Source organism: Schistocerca piceifrons, chromosome 2 (assembly GCF_021461385.2).
Source record: "Schistocerca piceifrons isolate TAMUIC-IGC-003096 chromosome 2, iqSchPice1.1, whole genome shotgun sequence".
In the NCBI taxonomy this organism is placed as follows: domain Eukaryota; kingdom Metazoa; phylum Arthropoda; class Insecta; order Orthoptera; family Acrididae; genus Schistocerca; species Schistocerca piceifrons.
Window position 1 is genome coordinate 719,960,665 of NC_060139.1, and position 24,319 is coordinate 719,984,983.

At 41.5% G+C, this 24,319-nt stretch overlaps 1 protein-coding gene across 1 annotated transcript in view; it reads left to right on the top strand.

Annotated features, from left to right (window-relative positions):
• The window catches only part of LOC124776804 (DNA repair protein REV1), a 137,466-nt gene that overhangs the window by 20,511 nt on the left and 92,636 nt on the right, over positions 1 to 24,319 (top strand). The window contains exons 3-6 of the mRNA XM_047251954.1: positions 1,328 to 2,660; positions 14,968 to 15,088; positions 19,821 to 19,974; positions 22,098 to 22,420. Coding sequence (XP_047107910.1) covers positions 1,328 to 2,660; positions 14,968 to 15,088; positions 19,821 to 19,974; positions 22,098 to 22,420 — 1,931 coding nt within the window. The remainder of the gene's footprint in view (positions 1 to 1,327; positions 2,661 to 14,967; positions 15,089 to 19,820; positions 19,975 to 22,097; positions 22,421 to 24,319) is intronic.

Consider the following 24,319-nt stretch of genomic DNA (forward strand, 5'->3'; position numbering starts at 1 on the left):
CCACCCCTCCCTCCCCCCAACCCTCCCCCACCCACCGTTCTCTCTCCCCCCCACCCCCTCTCTCCCCCCACCCCCTCTCTCCCCCACCCGCCCCTTCCCCCCACCCCTCTTTCTCTCCCCCCACCCCTTCTTTCTCTCCCCCCACCCCTCTTCTCTCCCCCCACCCCTCTTTCTCTCCCCCCACCCCTCTTTCTCTCCCCACAACCCTGATTCTCTCCCCACAACCCCTGATTCTCTCTCCCCCACCCCTCTTTCTCTCTGCCCCACCCCTCTTTCTCCCTCCCCCCACCCATCTTTCTCTCTCCCCCCGCCACTCTGTACCTTCCCCCACCCCTCTGTACCTCTCTCCCCCACCCCTGTCTCTCTCTCTCCCCCCCCACCCCTCTGTACCTCTCCCCCCACCTCTCTCTCTCTCTCTCTCTCTCTCTCTCTCTCTCTCTCTCTCCCTCCCTCTCTCTCCCTCCCTCCCTCTCTCCCTCCCTCTCTCTCTCTCTCTCTCTCTCTCTCTCTCTCTCTCTCTCTCTCTCTCTCTCTCTCTCCCCCCCCCTCCCTCCCCCATCTCCCTCTCCCCACCCCTCCACTCTCACCCCCCAACCCCTCTCTCCCCACCCCAAACTGTAAGCGTGTGTGTGAGAGAGAGAGAGTGAGAGTGAGGGGGGGGGGGAGAGAGAGAGAGAGAGAGAGAGAGAGAGAGGAGGGGCACTTTTAGAAAGACTTTGTCATGAAGAGCAGTTACCCCTCCACCTCCGTAATTGAGATCACTAATGAATGGTTGTATGGTGGAACTGCACTCAAAGTATAGCCCATTTTGTAATCCTGATGGAAAATTATTTACCAGATTTGGCTAGCAATAGGATGAAGGGTGGTGTCATAAAATTATAGATCACCAGACTTGATGCCAATGCCCTTGGTTAAATTCCAAACTTCTGTACTCTCTCGTGAAGTAAATTTGTATGACACTATTTTTGATTGTGATTCATCCATTTGATGGGGACATAGGTTTGGCAGTCCTCTCTTTTCTCTCATCTTCGTCATAAGCATGTGGCCATGAGTCACACAAGTAAGGCAATAAATATCGCCCTTCACTTCATACATGTCTGTTGTGTAGCACCTCTTTTATTTGATGGAGGGTGATCTACCATATACATGTTTACAAGATGTAGTATTCAAGTTAGAAATTGAAAATAGTTGTTTGTGATAGAATTACTGTGCTGTTTTTAAAATTACTCGTCACTCACTTGCCACTATGTATTTCTTCCCCGTGTTTGTTATGTACTTGTCATTTAATCTTTTATATGTTGTGAAGTATGTAATATTTCAATTTCAGAACCATCAGCTGATGAACTGAAGAGAATCATGGCCATGTATGGCGGAGAGTATCACCAGTATGAATCCCACCGAACAACACACATAATTGCCTCAAATCTACCTGATTGTAAGATAAAAAAACTGAAGGTTTTGAATGTTGTCAAGCCAGAGTGGATAACGGACAGCATAAAAGCTAAAAAACTACTTGATTATCGGATGTACTTACTCTACTCTAAACAATCAAAGACACAGCCTGCACTGAATTTCCTGCCTAAGCAACATTCAAGTGAAAGTAATTCTCTGTGTAAGAATTCTGTGGATGAAAATTTGGCAGATGATACCACTAGAGGTAATTACGAAAAAAATAAAATAAATAAAGATGACTTAAACCCAAATAGAAGCAATTTTCTAACAGAAACACACACTAATGGAAATAACTGTAATGAAAGTGAATTAACTGGTGAGTCAGCCACTTCTGTTCATTATGCTACTACAAATGACTTACCTGTACTTAATAATCCAATACCAGCAAGAGGAAAGGACATTTGCCTGGAAACAAAAGAGAAAGGAGAATTGAGTTTACCAGATAATAGAAGAATAACCCGTACAGCAGTGGATTCTGAGTTCTTATCAGAGTTTTATAATAATTCTCGCTTACACCATATCTCTACAATGGGTGCACTATTTAAACAGTACATTTGTAAATTGCGGGAAGAGTCAAACAAATCATATCCTGGAAGAATGAAACTGAAGAATTTAAAAAAGAATGAATTAAAACTTCCAGCAGAGTGTAGTTCACCTGTAAATGAAACATTATTTGACAACATGAATGATGATGAACTGTTAGCTGAAGAAGGTTCCTTGGCAGATGAAAATATGAAATACAAGAAAATTATTATGCACATTGATATGGACTGTTTTTTTGTTTCTGTTGGCCTCAGAAATAGACCTGAGCTGAGGACACACCCAGTCGCTGTAACACATGCTAAAGGAAATCCTAGAAATGGGCCACAAAATAATTCTAGCAGAAAGCTTGAATTTGCATATTATAAAGAACGAAAGGAACAGAAATTTAAACAATCTAAAAATAGTAATGAAGTTAATAATAATCCAGTTGTAGAAAAAGAAACTGATGCTGCTGATTCTGATGATAATATGTGGTATGATAATATTGGAGACGGAGACTCCATGTCTGAAATAGCCTCATGCAATTACGAAGCACGAAAGGCAGGTGTATGTAATGGAATGTTCCTTGGGAGTGCTCTTAAAGTGTGTCCAAATTTAAAAACTATTCCATATGATTTTGAAGGTTACAAGGAAGTCTCATACACACTTTACAATACTGTAGCAAGGTAAGATACAGAAAACTTATTTTAAAATCACTTGCCTTCATTGAGTTCCTTAGATACTTTCAAAAAGGAGAACCTTCAGGGATGTGGAATACATCAAGCCATACTTTGACAAAAGAGATGCAAATCATATAAACTTAATTTGTATTCTATTTTTAATAATAAATCCTCCGTATACTGCCTGATGCTATTCACAGAAATCATCAACTTTGGAATAAGCTCTTGCCTCCTCCATTATAATAAATAAAATGATGCTGTTTATCTCATATCAGTACCCTAATATTTACTTGATTAAATTGACATTTATCTACAGCTATAAGTACTGGGCCTTGTTTGCAGTTCATTACTACTAGTTGTTTGTCTTTACAATGAACACTGCTACTTGCTTGTACCTGAACAGAACATTTCAATCCATAAATCTACATTTTCAGGTATGTTATACAAAAAGTGGCTAATGGGGTGTGCTTTTAACTTATATTTGACTGACAGGAATTCCCATTTTCTCATTTAATGTTATATGAGAGTAAGTTGATATCTTTGCATTTCACTCTTAATCTTATTAAACAATGGTATCTTCATGTTCAAATATCAGCAATGTTGGAAAAGATAGATTGTTGCTTACAATAAAGAAGAAATGTTAAGTCACAGACAGGCACAATTAAAAGACACTTAAATAAAGCTTTCTACCAAAGCATTCATCAGCGAAAGAGGACACACACAAACAAGAACATCCCATGCACACATGACCGCCAACTCCAGCATGTTGTGCCAGAATGCAACTATCACACGGGATGCAAGCAGCAGTCTGGAGGGGGTGGGGAAGGGGAAGGGATAGTAGCGTACAGGAGAGGGGGGGAGAGATGTATGCTGTCTGGTGGTGTGTGCAGGGACTAGATTGCCAATGGTGCAGCGTCAGGAGGCTGTGGGGCAATGAAGTGGGAAAAAAGGATAAATGTGGGGGAAGATAGGTAGGTGCATTGCCAGTGGTCAACAAATAAACAGTGTGGGAGACAAGATTGGGGAGGGGAAGATAGGACAGAGGGGGTGATAATGTTGGATGGAGGATGTGGGGGCAGTATGTTACCAAAGGATGAGGCGGGGATAGTTATGAGAGTGGATAATGTGTTGTAACAGTAACTCCCTTCTGCACCTTCAGAAAAGCTGGTGTTGAAGGGAAGGATCCAAATGGCTCAGGTAGAGAAGCAGCCATTGAAATCAAGCATGTTGTGTTCAGCTGCATGTTGTGCCACAGGGTGGTCAACTTTGCTCTTGGCCACAGTTTGGCAGTGGCCATTCATCCTGGTGGTCAGGGGGTTGGTAGTCATACCAATATAAAAAGCTGTGCAATGATTGAAACAGAGCTGGTAAATGAGATGGCTGCATTCAAAGGTAGCCTGACCGCTGGTGGGGTAGGATAAACCTACGGCAAGAGTGGATTAACAAGTCCTGGGTGGATGGACTGGGCACGTTTTGCACCTAGGTCTTCCACAGGGATATGATCCTTGCGGCAAGGGGTTGGGATTCGGAGTGGCGTAGGGATGCACTAGGATGTTGTGGAGGTTGGATGGGTGATGGAACAACACTTTGCGAGGGGTGGGAAGTGTCTTGGGTAGAATGTCCCTGATTTCAAGACATGAGGATAGGTAATCACAGCCTTGGCAAAAGATGTGGCTCAGTTGTTCCAGTCTGGGGAGGTACTGGATGACAAAGAGGGCACACCTCTGTGACCATTTCTTGGGGGTGGTGGGAGGATTGGAGATGTGAGGGGAAATGGCATGTGAGATTTGTTGGCGGACAGGTCTGGGGGATAGTGCTTGTCCGTGAAGGACTTGGTGAGGCCCTCAACATACTGAGCAAGGGAGTTTTTGTCACTGCAGATATGCTTTCCCCACATGGCCCGGCTGTATAGGAGTGTTTTTTTGGTGTGGTAGGTATGACAGCTGTCAAAATCCAGGTACTGTTGATGGTTGGAGGGTTTAAATTGGAGATATGTGCAGATGGAGCCATCAGAAAGGAGAAAGTCAACATTGAGGAAGATGACAAGGTGCTGAGGTTGTGAAGGAACAAAGGTAGAATGTCTTGGCCCTGAGTCCAGTTCTTGAAGATACCATCATCAATGAATCTGAACCAGAGTAAGGGTTTGGCATTTTGGGAGGCTAAGAAGGTACCTAGAATGCCCATAAACAGGTTGGCGTAAGAGGGCAATTTTTTGGTTGCCCATGACTGTGCCACAAATTTGTTTATATAGCTTCTCTTCAGAGGAGGAGTAGTTGTGGGTTAAGATAATGTTAGTAAGGTGTATGAGGAATGAGGTATTGGGTTTGGAGTCAGGAGGATGTTGGGAAAGGTTGTGTTCATTAGAGGTAAGACCATGGGCATGAGGGACATTGGTGTACAGGGCACTGACATCAGCAGTGATGAGTAGGGGTCCAGGAGGTAAAGGAGTGTGGATGGTGGAGAGTGGGTGAAGGAAATGGTTGATGTGGCAGGCTAGATTATGGGCAGTTGGTTGGAAGTGTTGGTCAATGAGGGCCAAAATTCTTTCAGTGAGACAGAATAATCATCTGCAATGGGGTGTCCAGGATTGTTTGGTTAGTGGATTTTGGAGAACGTGTGGAAGGTGTGTGTGTGTGTGTGTGTGTGTGTGTGTGTGTGTGTGTGTGTGTGTGGGCGCGTGCGCGCGGGGTGTCATAGGGGCGAGGAGGGAAATGGATACAGGGCAGAGTTTCTGGGAAGGGCAATGATTGAAGGTTGTGTTAGACTTGTGCGATGAGATCACTCTGGCAGAATTTACATGTGGAGAGTCAGATAAATGGTGGAGTCCTTCTGCCAGGTAGTCACTATGATTCATAACAGAGGGTGGGACTTTTGTTTGCACGTAGGATGATTAGGGCCGGATTTGTTTTGAGATTGTTTATGGCTATTCTTTCTTATAGTGAGAGAGAGGGACTTGGGGAAGCTAAGTTGGAGGTAAGGAATTCCTGGATGGTGACCAGTGGGTGGTTAGATGGGAGGCTCATGGTTGGGTGGTGGTATGAACTGGAAGAGGCAGGGTTTAATGTTGGAATTTGTGTGATTCTGGTTGGAGGGACTGGCGATAAAGAAGTGCTTCCACTGCAGGGAGTGGGAGGAGGAGAGTAGGTCCTTGGTCTTTGACAAGTCCAGTGCGGTTAAGTTTGGATGTAAGGCTAAAGGTGAGGTGGAGATGACTCAAATTTCTGTGGAGCTGAGAGTTTTGGTGGAAAGTTAACAACTGCGTGAAGGGCATGTTTTGACTCTGAATTTGATGGAGAGTTGATAGGAAGTGGCAAGTTGGAAAGGTCAGCTGGGCAGGGTGTGCCTGCTATGAGGGGTGGAAGGGGAGGAACACTGTGGGTATGATAGTAGTGCCCGGAGGTGGCAGTAGTATCTCAGCTGCTAGGATAACTTGGGGAGGTGGTGTCAGGAAAGCTCCTCCAGGTGCTCAAGAGCTAGGGATTCAGTTTCAGAGATGTGATGTATGGAGCAGGGATTGCACAGTAATAATATCTTGCAGAGGGAGCAGAGGTGGTTCTGGGATGCCTGTGTCATGGAGATATACACTCCTGGAAATTGAAATAAGAACACCGTGAATTCATTGTCCCAGGAAGGGGAAACTTTATTGACACATTCCTGGGGTCAGATACATCACATGATCACACTGACAGAACCACAGGCACATAGACACAGGCAACAGAGCATGCACAATGTCGGCACTAGTACAGTGTATATCCACCTTTCGCAGCAATGCAGGCTGCTATTCTCCCATGGAGACGATCGTAGAGATCCTGTGGAACGGCTTGCCATGCCATTTCCACCTGGCGCCTCAGTTGGACCAGCGTTCGTGCTGGACGTGCAGACCGCGTGAGACGACGCTTCATCCAGTCCCAAACATGCTCAATGGGGGACAGATCCGGAGATCTTGCTGGCCAGGGTAGTTGACTTACACCTTCTAGAGCACGTTGGGTGGCACGGGATACATGCGGACGTGCATTGTCCTGTTGGAACAGCAAGTTCCCTTGCCGGTCTAGGAATGGTAGAACGATGGGTTCAATGACGGTTTGGATGTACCGTGCACTATTCAGTGTCCCCTCAACGATCACAAGTGGTGTACGGCCAGTGTAGGAGATCGCTCCCCACACCATGATGCCGGGTGTTGGCCCTGTGTGCCTCGGTCGTATGCAGTCCTGATTGTGGCGCTCACCTGCACGGCGCCAAACACGCATACGACCATCATTGGCACCAAGGCAGAAGCGACTCCCATCGCTGAAGACGACACGTCTCCATTCGTCCCTCCATTCATGCCTGTCGCGACACCACTGGAGGCGGGCTGCACGATGTTGGGGCGTGAGCGGAAGACGGCCTAACGGTGTGCGGGACTGTAGCCCAGCTTCATGGAGACGGTTGCAAATGGTCCTCGCCGATACCCCAGGAGCTTCCGCCGATCACTGGCGACAACATCGATGTACTGTGGAGACCTCACGCCCCACGTGTTGAGCAATTCGGCGGTACGTCCACCCGGCCTCCCGCATGCTCACTATACGCCCTCGCTCAAAGTCCGTCAACTGCACATACGGTTCACGTCCACGCTGTCGCGGCATGCTACCAGTGTTAAAGACTGCGATGGAGCTCCGTATGCCACGGCAAACTGGCTGACACTGACGGCGGCGGTGCACAAATGCTGCGCAGCTAGCGCCATTCGACGGCCAACACCGTGGTTCCTGGTGTCTCCGCTGTGCCGTGCGTGTGATCATTGCTTGTACAGCCCTCTCGCAGTGTCCGGAGCAAGTATGGTGGGTCTGACACACCGGTGTCAATGTGTTCTTTTTTCCATTTCCAGGAGTGTATTTTTGCAGTACCAGGTTTAAGAGGACCAGGGATTGGCAGAATCTGAAAAATTGTTTTAAGGAGGGGTGGGATTCAGAGAAAGGACTCTTTTCAGTTAGGCCATTTTAGGAGACTCCATGGTTCAGGCAGCATTTGAGAAACTGTGTATGGGAGTGAGTTTTAGCCACGGATAAGGATACTTCCCTGAACTGGTGCAGAAAGGTGGAGCAGAAGCCCATTGTGGCAGTAATGGTGTAAAGGAAATGGGAATTATTCAGAAATGGGCAAAATAAGTGTTGATGATTGTGAAAAGAGTTGGGTAAGTGATAAAAAAAGTGTAAAATCCGTAAAAAGCATATAAAGACACATAGAAACATGCACAGATATGCAAAAGTACACACAGATATCTAAGAATACACACAAATGCATAAAAGGCTGCAAAACTACACGACACAGCATGAAACCAAGTAAAAATATACACAAATATGTAAAAAACTTTTACACAGACATGGGAGAAAAATGATGTGTGTGTGTGTGTGTGTGTGTGTGTGTGTGTGTGTGTGTGTGTGTGTGTGTGTGTGTGTGTCTTTTGCTATAAGCAAAGAGAGAGGGAGAAAGTTCATGAGGCGTGGGCAGACGTGGAAAATAAAATGCTGCAGTATGTCAGGATGAGGAGTGAAGTGGGATCAGTAGGAGTAAATATAATTATAATCACCAGAGGAAAGAGTCTGGGAGACCAGATGCTGCATCAATGTCCACAGTGTCACGAAATCTGTGTTGTATGCTGGCAATCATTGATACAGTGTGGCTTAGAAGTAGATGCAGTTTGGAAGGCTGTGGTAAATGCAGGAAAGAAGAGAAAAAATTGACACTGAGAAGAGTAATGCTCAGACACAAGTGACAGAGGAAAACATCACAGGGTTGTAGGATAGAAAAAAAGCCGTTTGGCAGACCCAAACAGTGGTAACTCCCGGTAGGAATATAAAAAATGTAGGAAAATAAAGTTTGCTACTTACCATAAAGAACGCATTAAGTTGCAGACAGGCACAAATAAAGCTTTCAACCATACCCTTCATCAGCAAAAGAGAAATAGATGCACCTTTCACACACACAAGCAAGCACACCTCATGCACATGACCGACAACTCCAGCATGTTGTGCCAGAATGCAACTATCACGTGGTATGTAAGCAGCAATCCGGAGGGGGGGGGGGGGGGGGGGGGGAGGGGGGGGAAGGGATAGTAGTGCATGGGTGAGGGAACAGAGGAACACTGTCTGGTAGTGTGCAAGGACTGGAATGCCAACAGGTGCAGTGTCAGGAGGTTGTTGGACAGGGAAGTGAGAAAAAAGGAGAGGAGCATGGATGGGTGCATTGGCAGAGAATGGCAAATAAACAGGCTGGGAGAAGAGAAAGTGGAGGGGACGATATGACAGAGGCAGTGGAAACTGTTGGGTGGAGGGCACGGGTGCAGTACATTACCTTAGGTGGTGTAGGGAAGGATCCAGATGGCTCGGCTAGTGAAGCAGCCATTGAAATCAAGTATGTTATGTTGAGGTGCATGTTGTGCCACAGTTTGGCGGTGGCTGTTCATCCTGGTGGACGGGTGATTGGTAGTCATATCAGTGTAAAAAGCTGGGCAATCGTTGCAGCAGAGCTGCAATGACGTGACATGGCTACTTTCACAGGTGGCCCGACTCCTGAAGGGGTAGGAAAACCTGTGACAGCACTGGAATAGGAAGTGCTGGGTGGACAGACTGGGCAGGTCTTGCACGTGGGTCCTTCACAGGGATATGATCCTTGTGGCAAGGGGTTGGGACTGGGAGTGGCATAGAGATGGTGTAGGATGTTGTGGAGGTTGGGTAGGCGATGGAACACCACTTTAGGAGGGTTGGGAAGCATCTTGGGTAGGATATCCCTCATTTTAGTTCATAATGATAGGTAATCAAAGCCCTGGCCTAGGATGTGGTTCAGTTGTTCCAGTCCAGCGTGGTGCTGGGTATTTATCACTGCTTCCACAATGCAGCAACTGTTCTACCATCCTCATAACACTGCATTGAACTATTCCAGTCCATGTCAATACAGAAAAATCCATCCTCTGGTTCTGTATCTAATTGTCATTGTAAATCAACATAATCAGAAATTGAGTCCTCCTTGATGCAAAACATGTTGTTATTTGTTTACTTATTCATTTCTCAAACTAGTTTTGGTGACAAATATCACCATCGTCAGTGGGTTTTTTCAAATGTAAAACATGCAGAAAATAGTGTAGTTATACAAACACAGTAACACATTGAAAATAGCGTAGTTATACAAACACAGTAACACATTATTACATTTTTACTGTTCTTCTTCTTCTTCTTCTTCTTCTTTAATGTAGTTTTCTATGAATACTTTCATATTAGCTTATTTATTGTATGTTATGACATTTTTTGTGAATTATTGTCACTGTTTGCAACATATTTTCTGTGCTTTTTTCTGTTGCCCTCTTTTCTCGGCAAACATAAACATCATGTCATCTGCAACTGTGTGAGTGGCTGTTAGTAAACAAATACTAAAAGGTGAATTTTGTATGTCGGCAAAATACGCTTGGGGTTGTGGTAGTTTTGTGGAATACAGTTTTTTGTGTGTACTGGGCTGTTACTTAGTTATTCGTGTACTAACATTCATTGGATGGGATGTAGCTGATTCTATACACAGAAAAAAGATCTTGTTATAATTGTATGTTTTGTTTGTCACTGTATAACATTCAATTTATTGGTTATGAAATGCAGACTAAAGCCAAATAAATTGCAAAACACTTAGGAAATTAAGAAATTGAATCAATTAAAACACGCAGAGATTGTTGAGAGTTTCGAATAGAGCATTTGGCAATGAGTAACTAAAACAAGGGAAATTAACGCAATAGATGAAGTAGTGCAGGCAACAGTGGGAAAACTAGGCAAAAATACATGGCCAAACAGAAATCCTTGGATTTACCAGAAGATATTAAATTTAATTAATGGAAGGAGAAAATATAAAAATGCAGCAAATGAAACTTGAAAATTGAAGTACACACACACAAAACTTGAAGAATGATGAAAAGAGCAATGTACCAGAGAAGGAATAGCTAGAGGATAAATGCAAAGCTGTAGAAGCATGAACAACCATAAGAAAGGTAGATGCTGCTTTTAGGGAAATTAAAGAATCCTATGTAGAACGATTATATAAATTAAAGAAACTCGTCAACAATATTACAGGAATAGGAAATGGATGAAGATGAGATGAGTGATGTGATCTACATCTATACTGTGCAAGACACATTACAGTGTAATGGAGGGTACTTTGTGTACCAGCAAGGTATAGCTGTTCCAGTTGTGATTGGTTTGTGGGAAGAATGATTGCTAGTAAGCCTCTGTCTAGGCTCAAATCTCTCTCTTATTTGATCTTCTTGGTGTTTTCACAGGAATATGTAAGAAGAAGCAATATACTAGCTGACACTTCTATGAATGTACACCCTCAAAAATTTACCAGTAAACTACATTGCGATGCAGAATACCTATCTTGCAGTGTCTGCCACTAGAGTTGTCTGAACCCCTCTGTGATGGTTTTTGCACTTACTAAGTTAACCTGTAATGAAATGTACTGCTCTTCTTCGAATCTTCTCTAATTCCTGTTTGAAACCCATCTGGTGTGGACACTATGAGAATTTGACAAAGCACTGAATGATCTAAGGTGAAACAAGGTCACCTGGAGTAGGTTACATTCCTTCAGAATTATTAATCTCCTTGGGACAACTAACCATGACCGAAATATTCCACATGGTATGCTACGTATATGAGACTGACTTCAAGAAGAATGTAACAATCCCAATACCAAAGGAAGCAGGTGGTAACAAGTGTGAATAGTACTGAGTCATTAGTTTAATAAGCCTTGTTTGTAACTATCGTCGTCGTCGTCATCGTCATCATCATCATCATCATCATCATCATCATCATCTTGAACAGTTTTCAGCCCTGGGCTTGTTCTCTTTGGAACATAAGCTTCACCATCTAATCTCATTTTCCCACCAGCTCTCTGGGTTCACTCTGGTCCAGTCCTCACCTCGTTTGTTCTGTTTGGAACATAAGCTTCACCATCTAATCTCATTTTCGCACCAGCTCTCTGGGTTCACTCTGGTCCAGTCCTCACCTCGTTTTTCAGCACACTCCTCCACAACCTTCAGCCATTTATCCCTCAGTCTTCCTCTTAGGCATTTCCTTTGCTTCTTCACGTCATGTATCTTTTTGGGAATCCTCATGTTTCCCATTCTCTTTGAGTGTCCATACCATCTTAGCCTTGAAGTTTCTATGCTGCTCTGCAAGGGTTCCTCTCTTACTATTTCCCTTGTCCTTTCATGCCTCATCCTACTGTACTTCTGACGAACTTTGGTTCATATTATGTCTTCTCCAGTTTTTTCTGCCACATGATCTCATCCAAGACCACAGTGAAGAGTGTAGATGACAGTGCACTGTCCTGTTTCACACCACTTGTTAGCTGGAACCAATCTGCCCTTTCATTTCCCACTTTCACATAACTTGGACTTCCTCAATAAATCTCCTTCATTCCCTTCTTTTCTTGTTCTTTCCAGACCTTTTCTCTACAGACACTGTCAAGTACGTTTTCTGTATCAAGAAAGATCATCACAAGATCTTCCTCAGATTCATGGTGGTGCTCCTGGAGCTGCCTCTTTGCAAATGTGAGGTTACCAGGTGACCTGCCAGGCCTTGAAGCCATGCTGCTCTGCTCTCAATTTGTTCTCAACCCTTGTTCGGATTCTGCGCTCTAGGATCTTCATATACCTTGGCACAGTTTGGTATCATTGCGACTCCCTTGTAGTTTCTGTAATTTTCCCTATTCTCTTTCTTGAATGTAGGGACAGTTAGTGCTCTTTTCCAATCTTCTGGAGTTCTCTTATCATTCCATACCACTCTCATCACACAGTACAGCCACTGTTTCCCAATTTCCCACGCTGCCTTCACCATTTCGTGAGACATACTTCGTCCATACCTGGTGCCTGTCATCTTGTCCAGAACCATTTCCATTTCTTCCTCTTCCTTTGTCAGGTCGTCCTCCTCCCCCACCCACCCACCCACCCACCCACCCACCCACACACCCACAACCCACACCCACACCCACACACACACACACACACACACACACACACACACACACACACACACACACACACCCTAAGAGTTTACTTCTAGCACCTTAAGTTTCACAATTCCGAATATAGACAACCATCAACTGTATAATGGAATGGCGACAATGAAAGTTTTGCCAGACTGGGATTCGAGCCCGTATTACCTGTATATCGTGAGCAATTGCTTACCATTAGGCTATCTGGTTATTACTCGTGGCTAGACCCAAGCTTCCATATGTCGTGAACCATGTATCTTCAACATGCACTCTTGTATATTTCCATACATGGGAGGCTTTTAATTGAAAGTCGCTTGCGTAGTGTCGGCAGATAAATATATTGCAGAGCCTATGTTGATCAGAAATGTACAATGCAATGTTCCTTCAGGCATGCATGCATATCTGAAGGAACAGGCACTGTAGCAACTACAACCATTATGAAATACATTAAATGTATTTGCAGTTGCGAATATGGACAACCATCAGCTGTATAATGGAATGATGTCAATGAAAATTTGAGCTGGACCAGGACTCAAATCCAGATTTCCTGCTTATTGTGAGTGTCACCTTACCATTACAGCTCTCAAGTATGATTCATAGCCATACCTAAGGTTCCATATGTCATCAACTGTGTGTCTACAACCTGCACTTGTGCAATAAATTCCTGTACAGGAAAAACATTTTAATTGACATTTCTTGCCCGGTGTCGGTGCATAAATACAATATTGCAGTGCCTATGTTGTTCTGAAATACAGTGCAGTGTCATATTTATCCATTGACACTTGGCAAGCAACTTTCCATTAAAATGCCTCCCCTGTAAAGGAATGTACGTAGTGGATATATGAGTGCAGGTTATAGACACTTGGTTGACAACATATACAAGTTTGGGTCTGACTGTGAATCATGCTCGGGTAGCCTAGTGGTGAGGTGACCGCTCTCATTAAGTGGGAAATCTGGGTTTGAGTCCTGGTCTGGCACAAATTTTCATTGTCGTCATTCCATTACATAGTCATCTGTATTCGCAACTGTGAATATGTTTTACGTACTATATAATGGCTGTAGTCACTGCAATGCTTGCTTGTTCCTTTGGACACACACGCATGTCCGAAGTAACATTGCATTGTAGTTCTGGACAACACAGGCACTGCAATGTCTTATTGTGTCCATCATTCTTGTCCATTCTTCCATCCACTTCTGTCTCTCCTCAGCCACTGTCTTATTTTCTTATTTCTTCTTTTTCTTATACTCATCTGTTGCTATTTCCATACTTTCTTGGAACAACAATCTGAAGGTCTTGTTATTCATTCCCACTACTTCGAGTCTTGCATCCACCTTTGTCTCTCCTTCCACCGTTTTCTGCCACTTATCCTTCCACATACAGCTACTGCAGCTTCCGCCATAGCACTTGTAAAATACTAACATGATTTATCAAAAGAAGAATGGAATGACTGCTAGAAACTAATTTGGGGGATGATCAGTCTGACTTCTGATGAAATATAGCAATACATAACCTATAAATTTTCTGGGAACATAGGTTGAAGAAGGCAAATGGACATTGATAGTGTTTGTAGATTTAGGTAATGCTTCTGACAAAGTTGAATTTAATATATTATTTGAAATTCTGAAATGAAAGATTATTTATAAGTGCTACAGAAGCAAAACTGCAGTTTTAAGAGTCATATGACACAAAAGCTGGCAGTAACTGAGAAAGGAGTGAGACAGAGCTGTAGCCTATTCCTCATGTTGTTCAGTCTGTACAGTAAGCAGTAAGGGAAACTAAGAAGAAATCTGGAAAGAGAATTAAAGCTCAGAAGAAAATAAAAACTTTATTTGCTGATGATACTGTAATTCAATCAAAGATGGCAAAGTAATTTAAAGATCAGCTGAACAGAATGGAAAGAATCTTGAGAAATAGTAGAAGATGAAGGCTTGACTGTAGTTAGATGTGTCAAGTGGACACAGGGTGCAGTAGTTATGCATATGTGAAAATACTTGCATGGGAAAGTCTAACATGGAGAGCTGCATCAGCCCAGTCATCGGACTAACGACTACAGCCACATGTCTATAAAATATATGTATTTCTATTATATTTCATTTCCTTATTATTTTTTTAATGGTCATCCAATAGTCTCTCTCTCTCTCTCTCTCTCTCTCTCTCTCTCTCTCTCTCTCTCTCTCTGTGTGTGTGTGTGTGTGTGTGTGTGTGTGTGTGTGTGTGTGTGTAATCTATTGATACTGAAATTTGTGTCATGTTGCTGTGAGAACAGCATCATTAATTCATTGATATTATGCATCTCTTTTTTTCCAGTTACACACTAAATATTGAAGCTGTGAGCTGTGATGAGATGTATGTAGACTGTACAGATATAATAAATGAGATGAATATAACACCATTGGAATTTGCAGATGTTTTGCGAAGAGAGATAAAGGTAGATCACTGTATTTAATAAGTGCAAAATGCTTCGGATTAATAAAGATCATTATGTTCCCAATTTTTGTAGTTACAGTGGCATAAGAAATGAGTTTTAATTAAATTTCCTTGTGTAAGTATGTTTTACATTTCTGACATGGGAGGGGAAAGAAAATTCTGAGACGTGGCATGAAGTCTATAAGGTCACTTGTGGAAGAATTTTCATTAAATATGTAACATATTAAAAAACAATCATTGGTTGTTCTTTGATGTAATTACTACTGCAATACCTTCATGTGTGTTATCACATGACCGTAGCTACATTGCATACTGTAGTAGCTTCAGTAGTTACTTATATGTACTATTGTGTATTTTGACATATCATCCTGAAAGGTTCTGTAAGGATTGAGTATATGGAACAAGTGAATGAATTAAGGTCCAGTCAAATTTTGCAGCTGAGGCACCTTCCAATTTCATGTAATTAATTAGTTACATTACAGATCAAACTATCAATTAGAGGGAGAAACAGTGCTCTTCTTGATACTAATGCCAATATAATCCAACTGTCTCTTCTTCCAAAATAAAACAAAGTGTTTCATTGTTGTAGGATGTTATATAAGTTTCTAATCAGATATACTTATAGAAAATTTATTTTATAGCTCATATATTTCAATTATAGCCCATTTACATATTCTATGTAAACTTTCAGTACAGTTACAAGTGATATATTATCATATTGGCATTATAAGTGTGCCCACCCACACAGCTTCAGATTTTGTCTTTTGCTTCTACATTAGAAGTACTTTTCAACATTTGTAATTAGTTGATGATGTGTGTTGTATTATAGGGCAGTATTTAGATGTTACTCATGTTTTGCTTATTACAAAAAAATATTAGGAAGACTAATCTCATTATATGCTCACATGTTTTATATAATTATGAAGAGAAATGTGTAGAAATACTTTCCATCCCTACGTCTCTATGGTGGTTTAATATCTACTAATTTTCACTATTTCTACATTTATTCAGGGATCCAGATGACATATTTTCTACTAGTTGATGTAGTCAGAATGTAAAAAGTTCAATAAACATGGGTAGGTGTGCTGTTCCCCTTCCAACCTCCCTTACCCACCAACATATTCATCCATGAGGATACTAATTGCACTAGAAACCAATATTTGCTCTGCTGTCAGATGAAGCATATTGTTCTAATGTATTTCAACATTGCTTTTCCTCTCCTGTGAAATACATGCAGCAGTATTGCCATTGTCTGATTCCAAGCTCCACATTTTTCACTTTATCTCATTTAGCCCATTTTGCCTTCCCTCCATTTCATCATTATTCATTTGTCATGCCCCATAGTCCTGTCAAAAAGGAGAAGTTTCAGGAATCTGAAATAAGTCAAAGATGGAATATATTACATACACATCCAATTTAGTTTTTATGTATTGTGTTGTAAATATACCTGTAACCTCCACGCCTGATTCTTTAAAACATTGAAGTCCAATGTATAAAATGTCATTTTTCCTTAACTATATGTTGTACAGTGATATAATTTTGCCGATACATTCAGGGTTACGTGTGGATATTGTCTGAAAAATGTTTTGCAGATAGAGTTATTAATAAATAAGTAAGAAATTAAAACATCATACGTGATGCTTATTTTTTTCCCTTTCATTATTTTTTGTGTGTGTGTGGGGGGGGGGGGGGGGGGGGGGAATTGGCAGCAAAGAAAATATGTTTAAAGTTTATGGAAGCTGGTAAGTGCTCAATTTGTACACTGTGTGTTAAGGTGCCTCAAGACATACCGTATTTACTCGAATCTAAGCCGCACCTGAAAAATGAGACTCGAAATCAAGGAAAAAAAAATTTCCCGAATCTAAGCCGCACCTGAAATTTGAGACTCGAAATTCAAGAGGAGAGAAAAGTTTTAGGCTGCACCTCCAAATTGAAACAAAGTTGGTCCATTGTAATATGAAACACAATTTAGGTTGAATGAATGATGATACAGCTACAGTAGTTCGGTTCGAGTTGTAAGCTTAGCAGTTAAGCTTTACCAGATAGCCATTGCTATGCGTCAGGCGCTCCATCCGTATTTATACGGGTACCCTTCCTTTTTCTCATGCTTCATCTGGTTTGAATTGATTGCTTATTTTTCTTTGATCTGGTAAGTGCCGTTCTCTTTGTTATAGGTGTTTACGTCACTCTAAGCTGAAAATGCATTACTGTACTGTGTCATGCATTGTTTGTCGCATTCTGATAATGAGTGTTTATGGCCTGTCGCCGATCGCGGCATGGCTTGCTTTAGTGCGCCCTACCGCCGCTTACAATTTAAAAAAAAAGAGAGAGAGAGAGAAAGAAAGAAAGAGAGGAATCGTCTCATTAGCGAAACGATGGCAAGAGACTGCTATTTGTTTGATAATGATCAACAAGAACCAAATAATAGACTGCGTACGATAGATGTTCTGAACGAGAGTTTAACAAAAATTTTTCTCCGTTTGAAAATCTGTGCAGGCGCCTCTTTAGTACATTACATTCTGCACAGAAATTAGTCATCTTAGATTTAGAAGTTTAGTCAACTGCCGTGCTTCATTTCTGATTGTACACTATTAGGCATGAGAATAATACGAATATAAACATGACATGATATGTATTTTCTTCCGTGTTTGCTGTTGTCTCACTCTAGTTTCGTAGTTTATTAGGCAGACAGAATTTAAATGAGATAGCAGTAAACACGAAACAATACATGACAAAATGTTTATATTCATATTATTCTTATGGTGTAGAGAATACTGTATGTGATTCACAATTCATAAAAGTTCCTATTAGCGACCACCTCTTCTCACAGGTAGGAAAAAATTCAGAACCTAGAGTTGGCCATATTGACAAACCAAGACCATCTACAAGATGTATTGTAGGTGGTCTTGTGACAAACATCCCAAACAGTCTTGCCAGTCGGATTTTCGTAGTATATTGAAATGCTGCTATATTCGAAAATGAACAATACAGAATTTGTATTTACTTAATTGGATAATGTACGAAAATGCAGTGGTCGAAACTTGGGGCGGAGAAAAAAGCTTGTCTTCCACCTTTTTTTTTTTTAAATTTATTTACTGATGCAGAGGTTTTGGTGCCAGTATTTATCTTTGTGCCTGCAAAGCATGCCTGTGTAGCGCAACATATATTTGACAGCAGAAGTTAGTTGTGGCGGCACCTACCAACATTTTTCAGAACTTCCGCTTGTTTGAACTCGATTCTAAGCCGCAGGCGGTTTTTTGGATTACAGATTCTAGTAAATATGGTAAACATAGTTTCTAACTTCTAGTTAGAATTTTGTTATTGTGGGGGTCCATAACAGCCTTCAAATGCTTAATAAAAGCAAACATGCTCTGTAGCAGGCGATTACCTAATTTCGATGATGTGTTATTATCAGGCACATTTGTAATATTACATATTATATATCATACAATGGAAAATCTAGGATAGAATGTAACAATATAATGAAAAGGATAGTTGCTACTCATCATATAGTGGAGGTGCTGAGTCGCAGGAAGGCACAACAAATAAACTGTTGAAACGTTAGCTTTCAGCCAACAAAGCCTTTACTAAAAATAGACTACACACGCACACACACACACACACACACACACACACACACACACACACACACACACACACACACGACCAATATCTGGCAGTGGGAGCCAGACTGTGAGTAGCAGTGCATTATGGTAGAGGCAACCATGTGGGGGTAAGGAGAAGATTTTGGTGGATGGGGGAGGGGGAGGGATAGCAGTGTAGGGGTGGGGGACAGTGAAGTGCTGCTGGGAGCGTGCAGGGGTGAGGTGGAGAGTGGGCTAGCTAGGTGTAGATGAGAGGTTAGGTGGAGGGCGTGGGAGGGGAGGTGGATAGCGGAAATGGAGAGAAGTAAAAAGACTGAGTGCATTGGTGGAACAGAGGGCTGTGTAGTGCTGGAATGGGAACAGGGAAGAGGCTAGATGGGTAAGGACAAAGACACAGAGGTGGAGGCCAGGAGGGTTACAGGAACCTAGGATGTATTACAGGGAGATTTCCCATCTGGGCAATTCAGAAAAGCTGGTGTTGGTGGGAAGGACCCAGATGGCACCGGCTGTGAAGCCTCTCCCTACAATATATCCTATGTTCCTGTAACCCTCCTAGCCTCAACCTTTGTTAGTCATTGTTCTTACCCATCTAGCCTCTTCCCTATTCCCATTCCAGCACTAAACAGCCCTCTGTTCCACCAATGCACCCAGCCTTTTTACACCTCTCCTTTCCCACTAATCCCCTCTCTCCCCTGCCCTCCCTTTAACCTCCTGTCTGCACCTAGCTGCCCTACTCTCCACCTTGTCCCTGCATGGTCCCAGCAGGACTTCACCATTCCCCTCGCCTACTCTGCTATCCTATCCCCTTCCCACACCAGCCTCTCCCATAATGCGCTACTACTCACAGTCTGGCACCTGCTGTCAGAGACTGTGGTCATGTGTGTATGTGTGTGTGTGTGTGTGTGTGTGTGTTGTCTATTTTGACAAAGGCCTTATTGACCAAAAAATTGTTAGGCAGCCTACGCTGGAACCATGCCATGTTTTAGTCATTTAATAATATAGATTTTGTTATTAAGTGTTATGATTATATTTGTCACTGAAGATAAAAATAAAGTCAGCTAAAGGATTTCTTAATAAAAAATTTTTGTTCAATAAAGTAAGGACAGTTTGTAGTATGAATGTTTGCAGGAAAAGACTGGGTGCCCAGCATCAGCAGGATTTGGTCCTAATCCATTGATGGCTCGCCTTGCAACAAAGAAAGCAAAGCCTGATGGACAGTATTTTATTGAGCCATCTCGTGTTTTGGAATTTGTTCAAGATATTAAAGTTGATGACCTACCAGGTATTTTGTTCAGAAATTCACAAGAGAAATTAAAATATAATCACTTGTTTAGAGATACTTACTGTCATGAAATTTTTGTTGCTCATCCTAAAGAAATAAATTATGACAGAGCAATGTTAAATGTATGCTGGAAACAGTTTTGGCCCCTGTTTATTAAATCCAGTTAATTTTGAACAGGTTCTCAAGTGGAATAAAGAAACAGAACATCCTTACAGCATTGTTGTTCTCAGAGAAACTTATTTGCAGTGACATTTTTCATTGAAAGAGGCAGAAGGCTAAGGTTATTAGCTGAGTGTCATAACCTTAGTCAGGCATTCCGACTGGTACTGATGGAATTCACACATTACAGTAACAACTCTGTTTATTAACCATGAACCAAACTCAGTACAGCTTCAGAAGATGAAAGTCCACACTCGAATATAACTGGAAAGTTCATCTTGATGATTTGTAGCCAGTTTCTACTATGACAAAGTCCATGATTGTCAGAAGTGGCGATGGGCCAGGAGGTACTGTACTATCAGTGGCACTGTACGTTGAGGCTGTGAGCTTGTGGGCCATTGAGATGCAGGCCCAGATGCGGGAGCGACTGATGATGCTGGTGACGGCATGAGGCAATGCGCTCTGATGGGTAGCAGGAGCAGGCATTGTGGTCTGAAGCATATATCCGAGGGCTGAGCAGTGCTCTAGGTACCCATCAGTGGAGGAATACAGGTGCACTGTGCACTGTCACGTGGACACATGGCTGTGTAGATGTAGATAGGTGCCTTTGACTGCAGTGCTGATTACTGCAACCTACGTGGCACATATCGATGCAGTTTGCACCCCCAGATGCTGTTTCGGCTGCAATAGGCTTGTCAGTGAACAGCACAGTGAATCTTCTTTGACCAACAACTTCCTAACATAAAGCAGGGACCATACCTGGCCTGAAAAGCACATCTGTGAATGTGGTGGCTGAATATGTAGGGGCCCAGCCCTGCATGTACTACACTAAGTCCAACTTTGCCCTTTTATACTATGTATTCCTATCAGAGAAAGTGAAAATCCCCTACCCCTTCAGACTAGGCCTTCACAACATGTTAAAAAAGTGTACTGCTTCTATTACATCTCAGACTCCTGAATGTGATTTAAAGAAAGTAAGCCATATTCACAACTGTGTATGTGTGAGCTAAAACCTGAAACATCCAATATTGTGTGACTGCAGCTTTAACATTAAGTCAGAGGCTGTCACTACAGCCAGATAAATGTGGTCTGTATCAACTTGAGATGCAACAGTCATTCAAATCTTGTTGAGAAAGTAGATTCGGTGGTGGTACTCGTATAAAAATTGTATGTGGTCTCTGTATTATGTTGTACGTATAAGGTCAATAAGTACAAAATAATGGAGATACTGAACTGTGAACAGCTGGAAAATGCTCAACTTTAATACAATCCTTCATCTAAACTAGAAAGCCATTCCAATCAATTTTTGTATCAGTCAGGTATTGTGTTGGTTTCTGGAAGTGTAATATGAGTGAAAGCAGCTAGTAGTGTGTCATGAATCATTCTGGTATGAATTGCTAAACTGTTCTCTGTACCCTGATACCAATTGGCTTGTTTAAATCTCTTCAACCCCATGCAGATGCCCTTAATTATGGAGATGATAAATGGTTCTTCAATACATATTCTGTTCTCCACATCCAAATGCGCTTGACTGCAACACATCTTTCACATGACATTACTCCAGTTCGTTCTTTTACACCAACAATAGTCATGAGCAGATTAGATTGAGGTGAAAGGGATTTAGAAAAATTTGCATTCTTGTGACCATGGTAACTAGTATTTTAAAGCATAACTGCAACTTTATGGTAGGATGTAGGTAAACTTGGAATTTCCACAACAACAGACAATAATTATATTAATTTAATTAAAGTAGTTGCCTCAACATATTACTTCCATCAATTTCATTTTTAAATTTTATATTGTTTGTCCAATGACAGAAATTTACCCAAGGGGGGGGGGGGGGTGTCACAGAAGCCCACTGCTTTTATTTATTAAAAAAAATACTTTTTTCTATAGCTTTTTTCTCTGAAGTAGTACGAACAGCCTTTTATTATTTTCATTATTCCTATGTTCATTTTTTACAGGTGTGGGATACACACTTTCACACAGACTCCGTGCAATGGGAATCAGAACGTGTGGTGATCTCCAGACACAGTCTTTAGCAAATTTGAAGTCAGAATTTGGTGTTAAAACAGGAGAAACACTTTATAACCATTGCAGAGGTATTGACAACAGGGGGTTGGATACTGAACATAAACGCAAATCAGTTTCGGCAGAAGTCAACTATGGCATTCGATTTACAAAACTAGAAGAGGCAGAAAAATTTCTGAAGCAGTTGTCCAGTGAAGTAGCAATACGGCTTCAGAGCACTGGGATGAAGGGAAGATGTGTCACACTTAAACTTTTGGTATGTATGAAGATATGGCATTTGTATGTTGCATGTTGATCTCTCATATTGTTCATACTTTTTGTAACACAAACCTTAATTTTTTTATTTAATATTTGTATTTTATGTGTAGTTTTCTTTATGTTTGTTGATGAGTCGTGTTAGTAAAAATATTATTTTTTTTCCTGCCTTGGCATCCAGAATTGTAGCAAGGGGGTGCAAGGGGTGCTGTGTGCACTGGCTACAATATCCATGTAGGTGTTGAAACTTACTAGCTTCTATGGCACGAATTGAAAAAAATTTTCTCATCATTTCACTCCTAACACTTATTAGAGTGGACCCGGCAGAGGTTCGAGTCCTCCCTCGGGCAGGGGTGTGTGTGTGTGTGTGTGTGTGTGTGTGTTTGTTCTTAGGATAATTTAGGTTAAGTAGTGTGTAAGCTTAGGGACTGATGACCTTAGCAGTTAAGTCCCATAAGATTTCACACACATTTGAACATTTTTGAACTTATGAGAGTGTGAGAGAGACTGGAGAGCATATTGACTGGGCATCCATGCTTGCATTATACAGTGTGTAAACAAAAACAGTGTATTTTCTTTTAGAGTCTACATGTGTGGAATACTGTCAGTCATATTTGTGTTATTATTTATCATTAAACTGCCATTATTGGGCATCTTATGTGGCACAAGTGTTGGCTTTCTTCTATTACTGTGCATGACCACACGCAAGTGTTTTCTTCGGCAGTATACACCGTACAGAAAATCAAATGAAATACTTATTCATTTGTATGTAAGTAAATGAAAATATTTTATATATCTTTAGGAATAGAGAGACGACTCACTGGAAAGCAGAAGCAGTGCATTGTCTGTAGATACACAAAGGGAAGGTACAGACCTTTGCTTTACTAGCTTTTGGAATGAAATTCCTTTCTCAAGCTGTAGGAGAAACACACACACACACACACACACACACACACACACACACACACACACACACACTCAGGCCTGTCTATGAGCACAATGTTGGGAGACAAGTGTGCAAGTGCGAGTGCGCGCAGTGCTTCTGCCATCTGGTGAGCCATCTCTTTATTCCTAAATAATGCGTTGTTCTCAACCAGAATTTTCAGTGCATTATTTTACATATCTTTTATATTATTTTATATGTCTTCTTGCCTTAGTTATACGTCTTCTTGCCTTAGTTGTTTATTGATGCAAAATTACATTGTGATGACGATTATGAATCTATGGGATTTCCCTGAGCTACAACATGATAAGATTTCTAAAAAATTTAAATATGATACTCATTCCAATATTAGCCTTACTTTACATGAAAAATGGTATTTTTTTTGTCTGAACAGTAAAACCAAATGAAATAAGCACCCATTTAGCCAAAGGAGCACTGCTAAAAAAACTCAATAATACTACCACAAAATGCTTAGATGCACAGAAGCAGGACCTAACAACTAGTTTAGAATAAAACTTGAAATGTTTCCTGCTGTATGTACCAGTATTGTACAATATATTGTTTAGTTTAGCATAAGACATTGAAAATTACAAGAAAATACAATATGGGTTGATTATTTAATGCAAATGTGACATCAAATAGTATTTGTCCAAAAATCCAAAGAAATTTGGAATAGCAGTACAGTGGAATATAGAAATTTTTATTTTCGCACAGTTGAGGTGTGTGCAGGAATGCAATGAGATTGCTGATTTAGGCAGCCTTATCACCTTTCATGCGTTCTTAAACAACTTGTTACTCACCTAGAAGGTTTAGGAGAAACATAACATTTGATAATGTTATAACGTCAAGTTGAACACATATATTTCAAAATGACACAACACATTTAAGTCACAGAGTAAGTTGACAAAGCAAGACATGTGAACACGGTAACATCCAAATCAGCACTGAGTCCAAGTC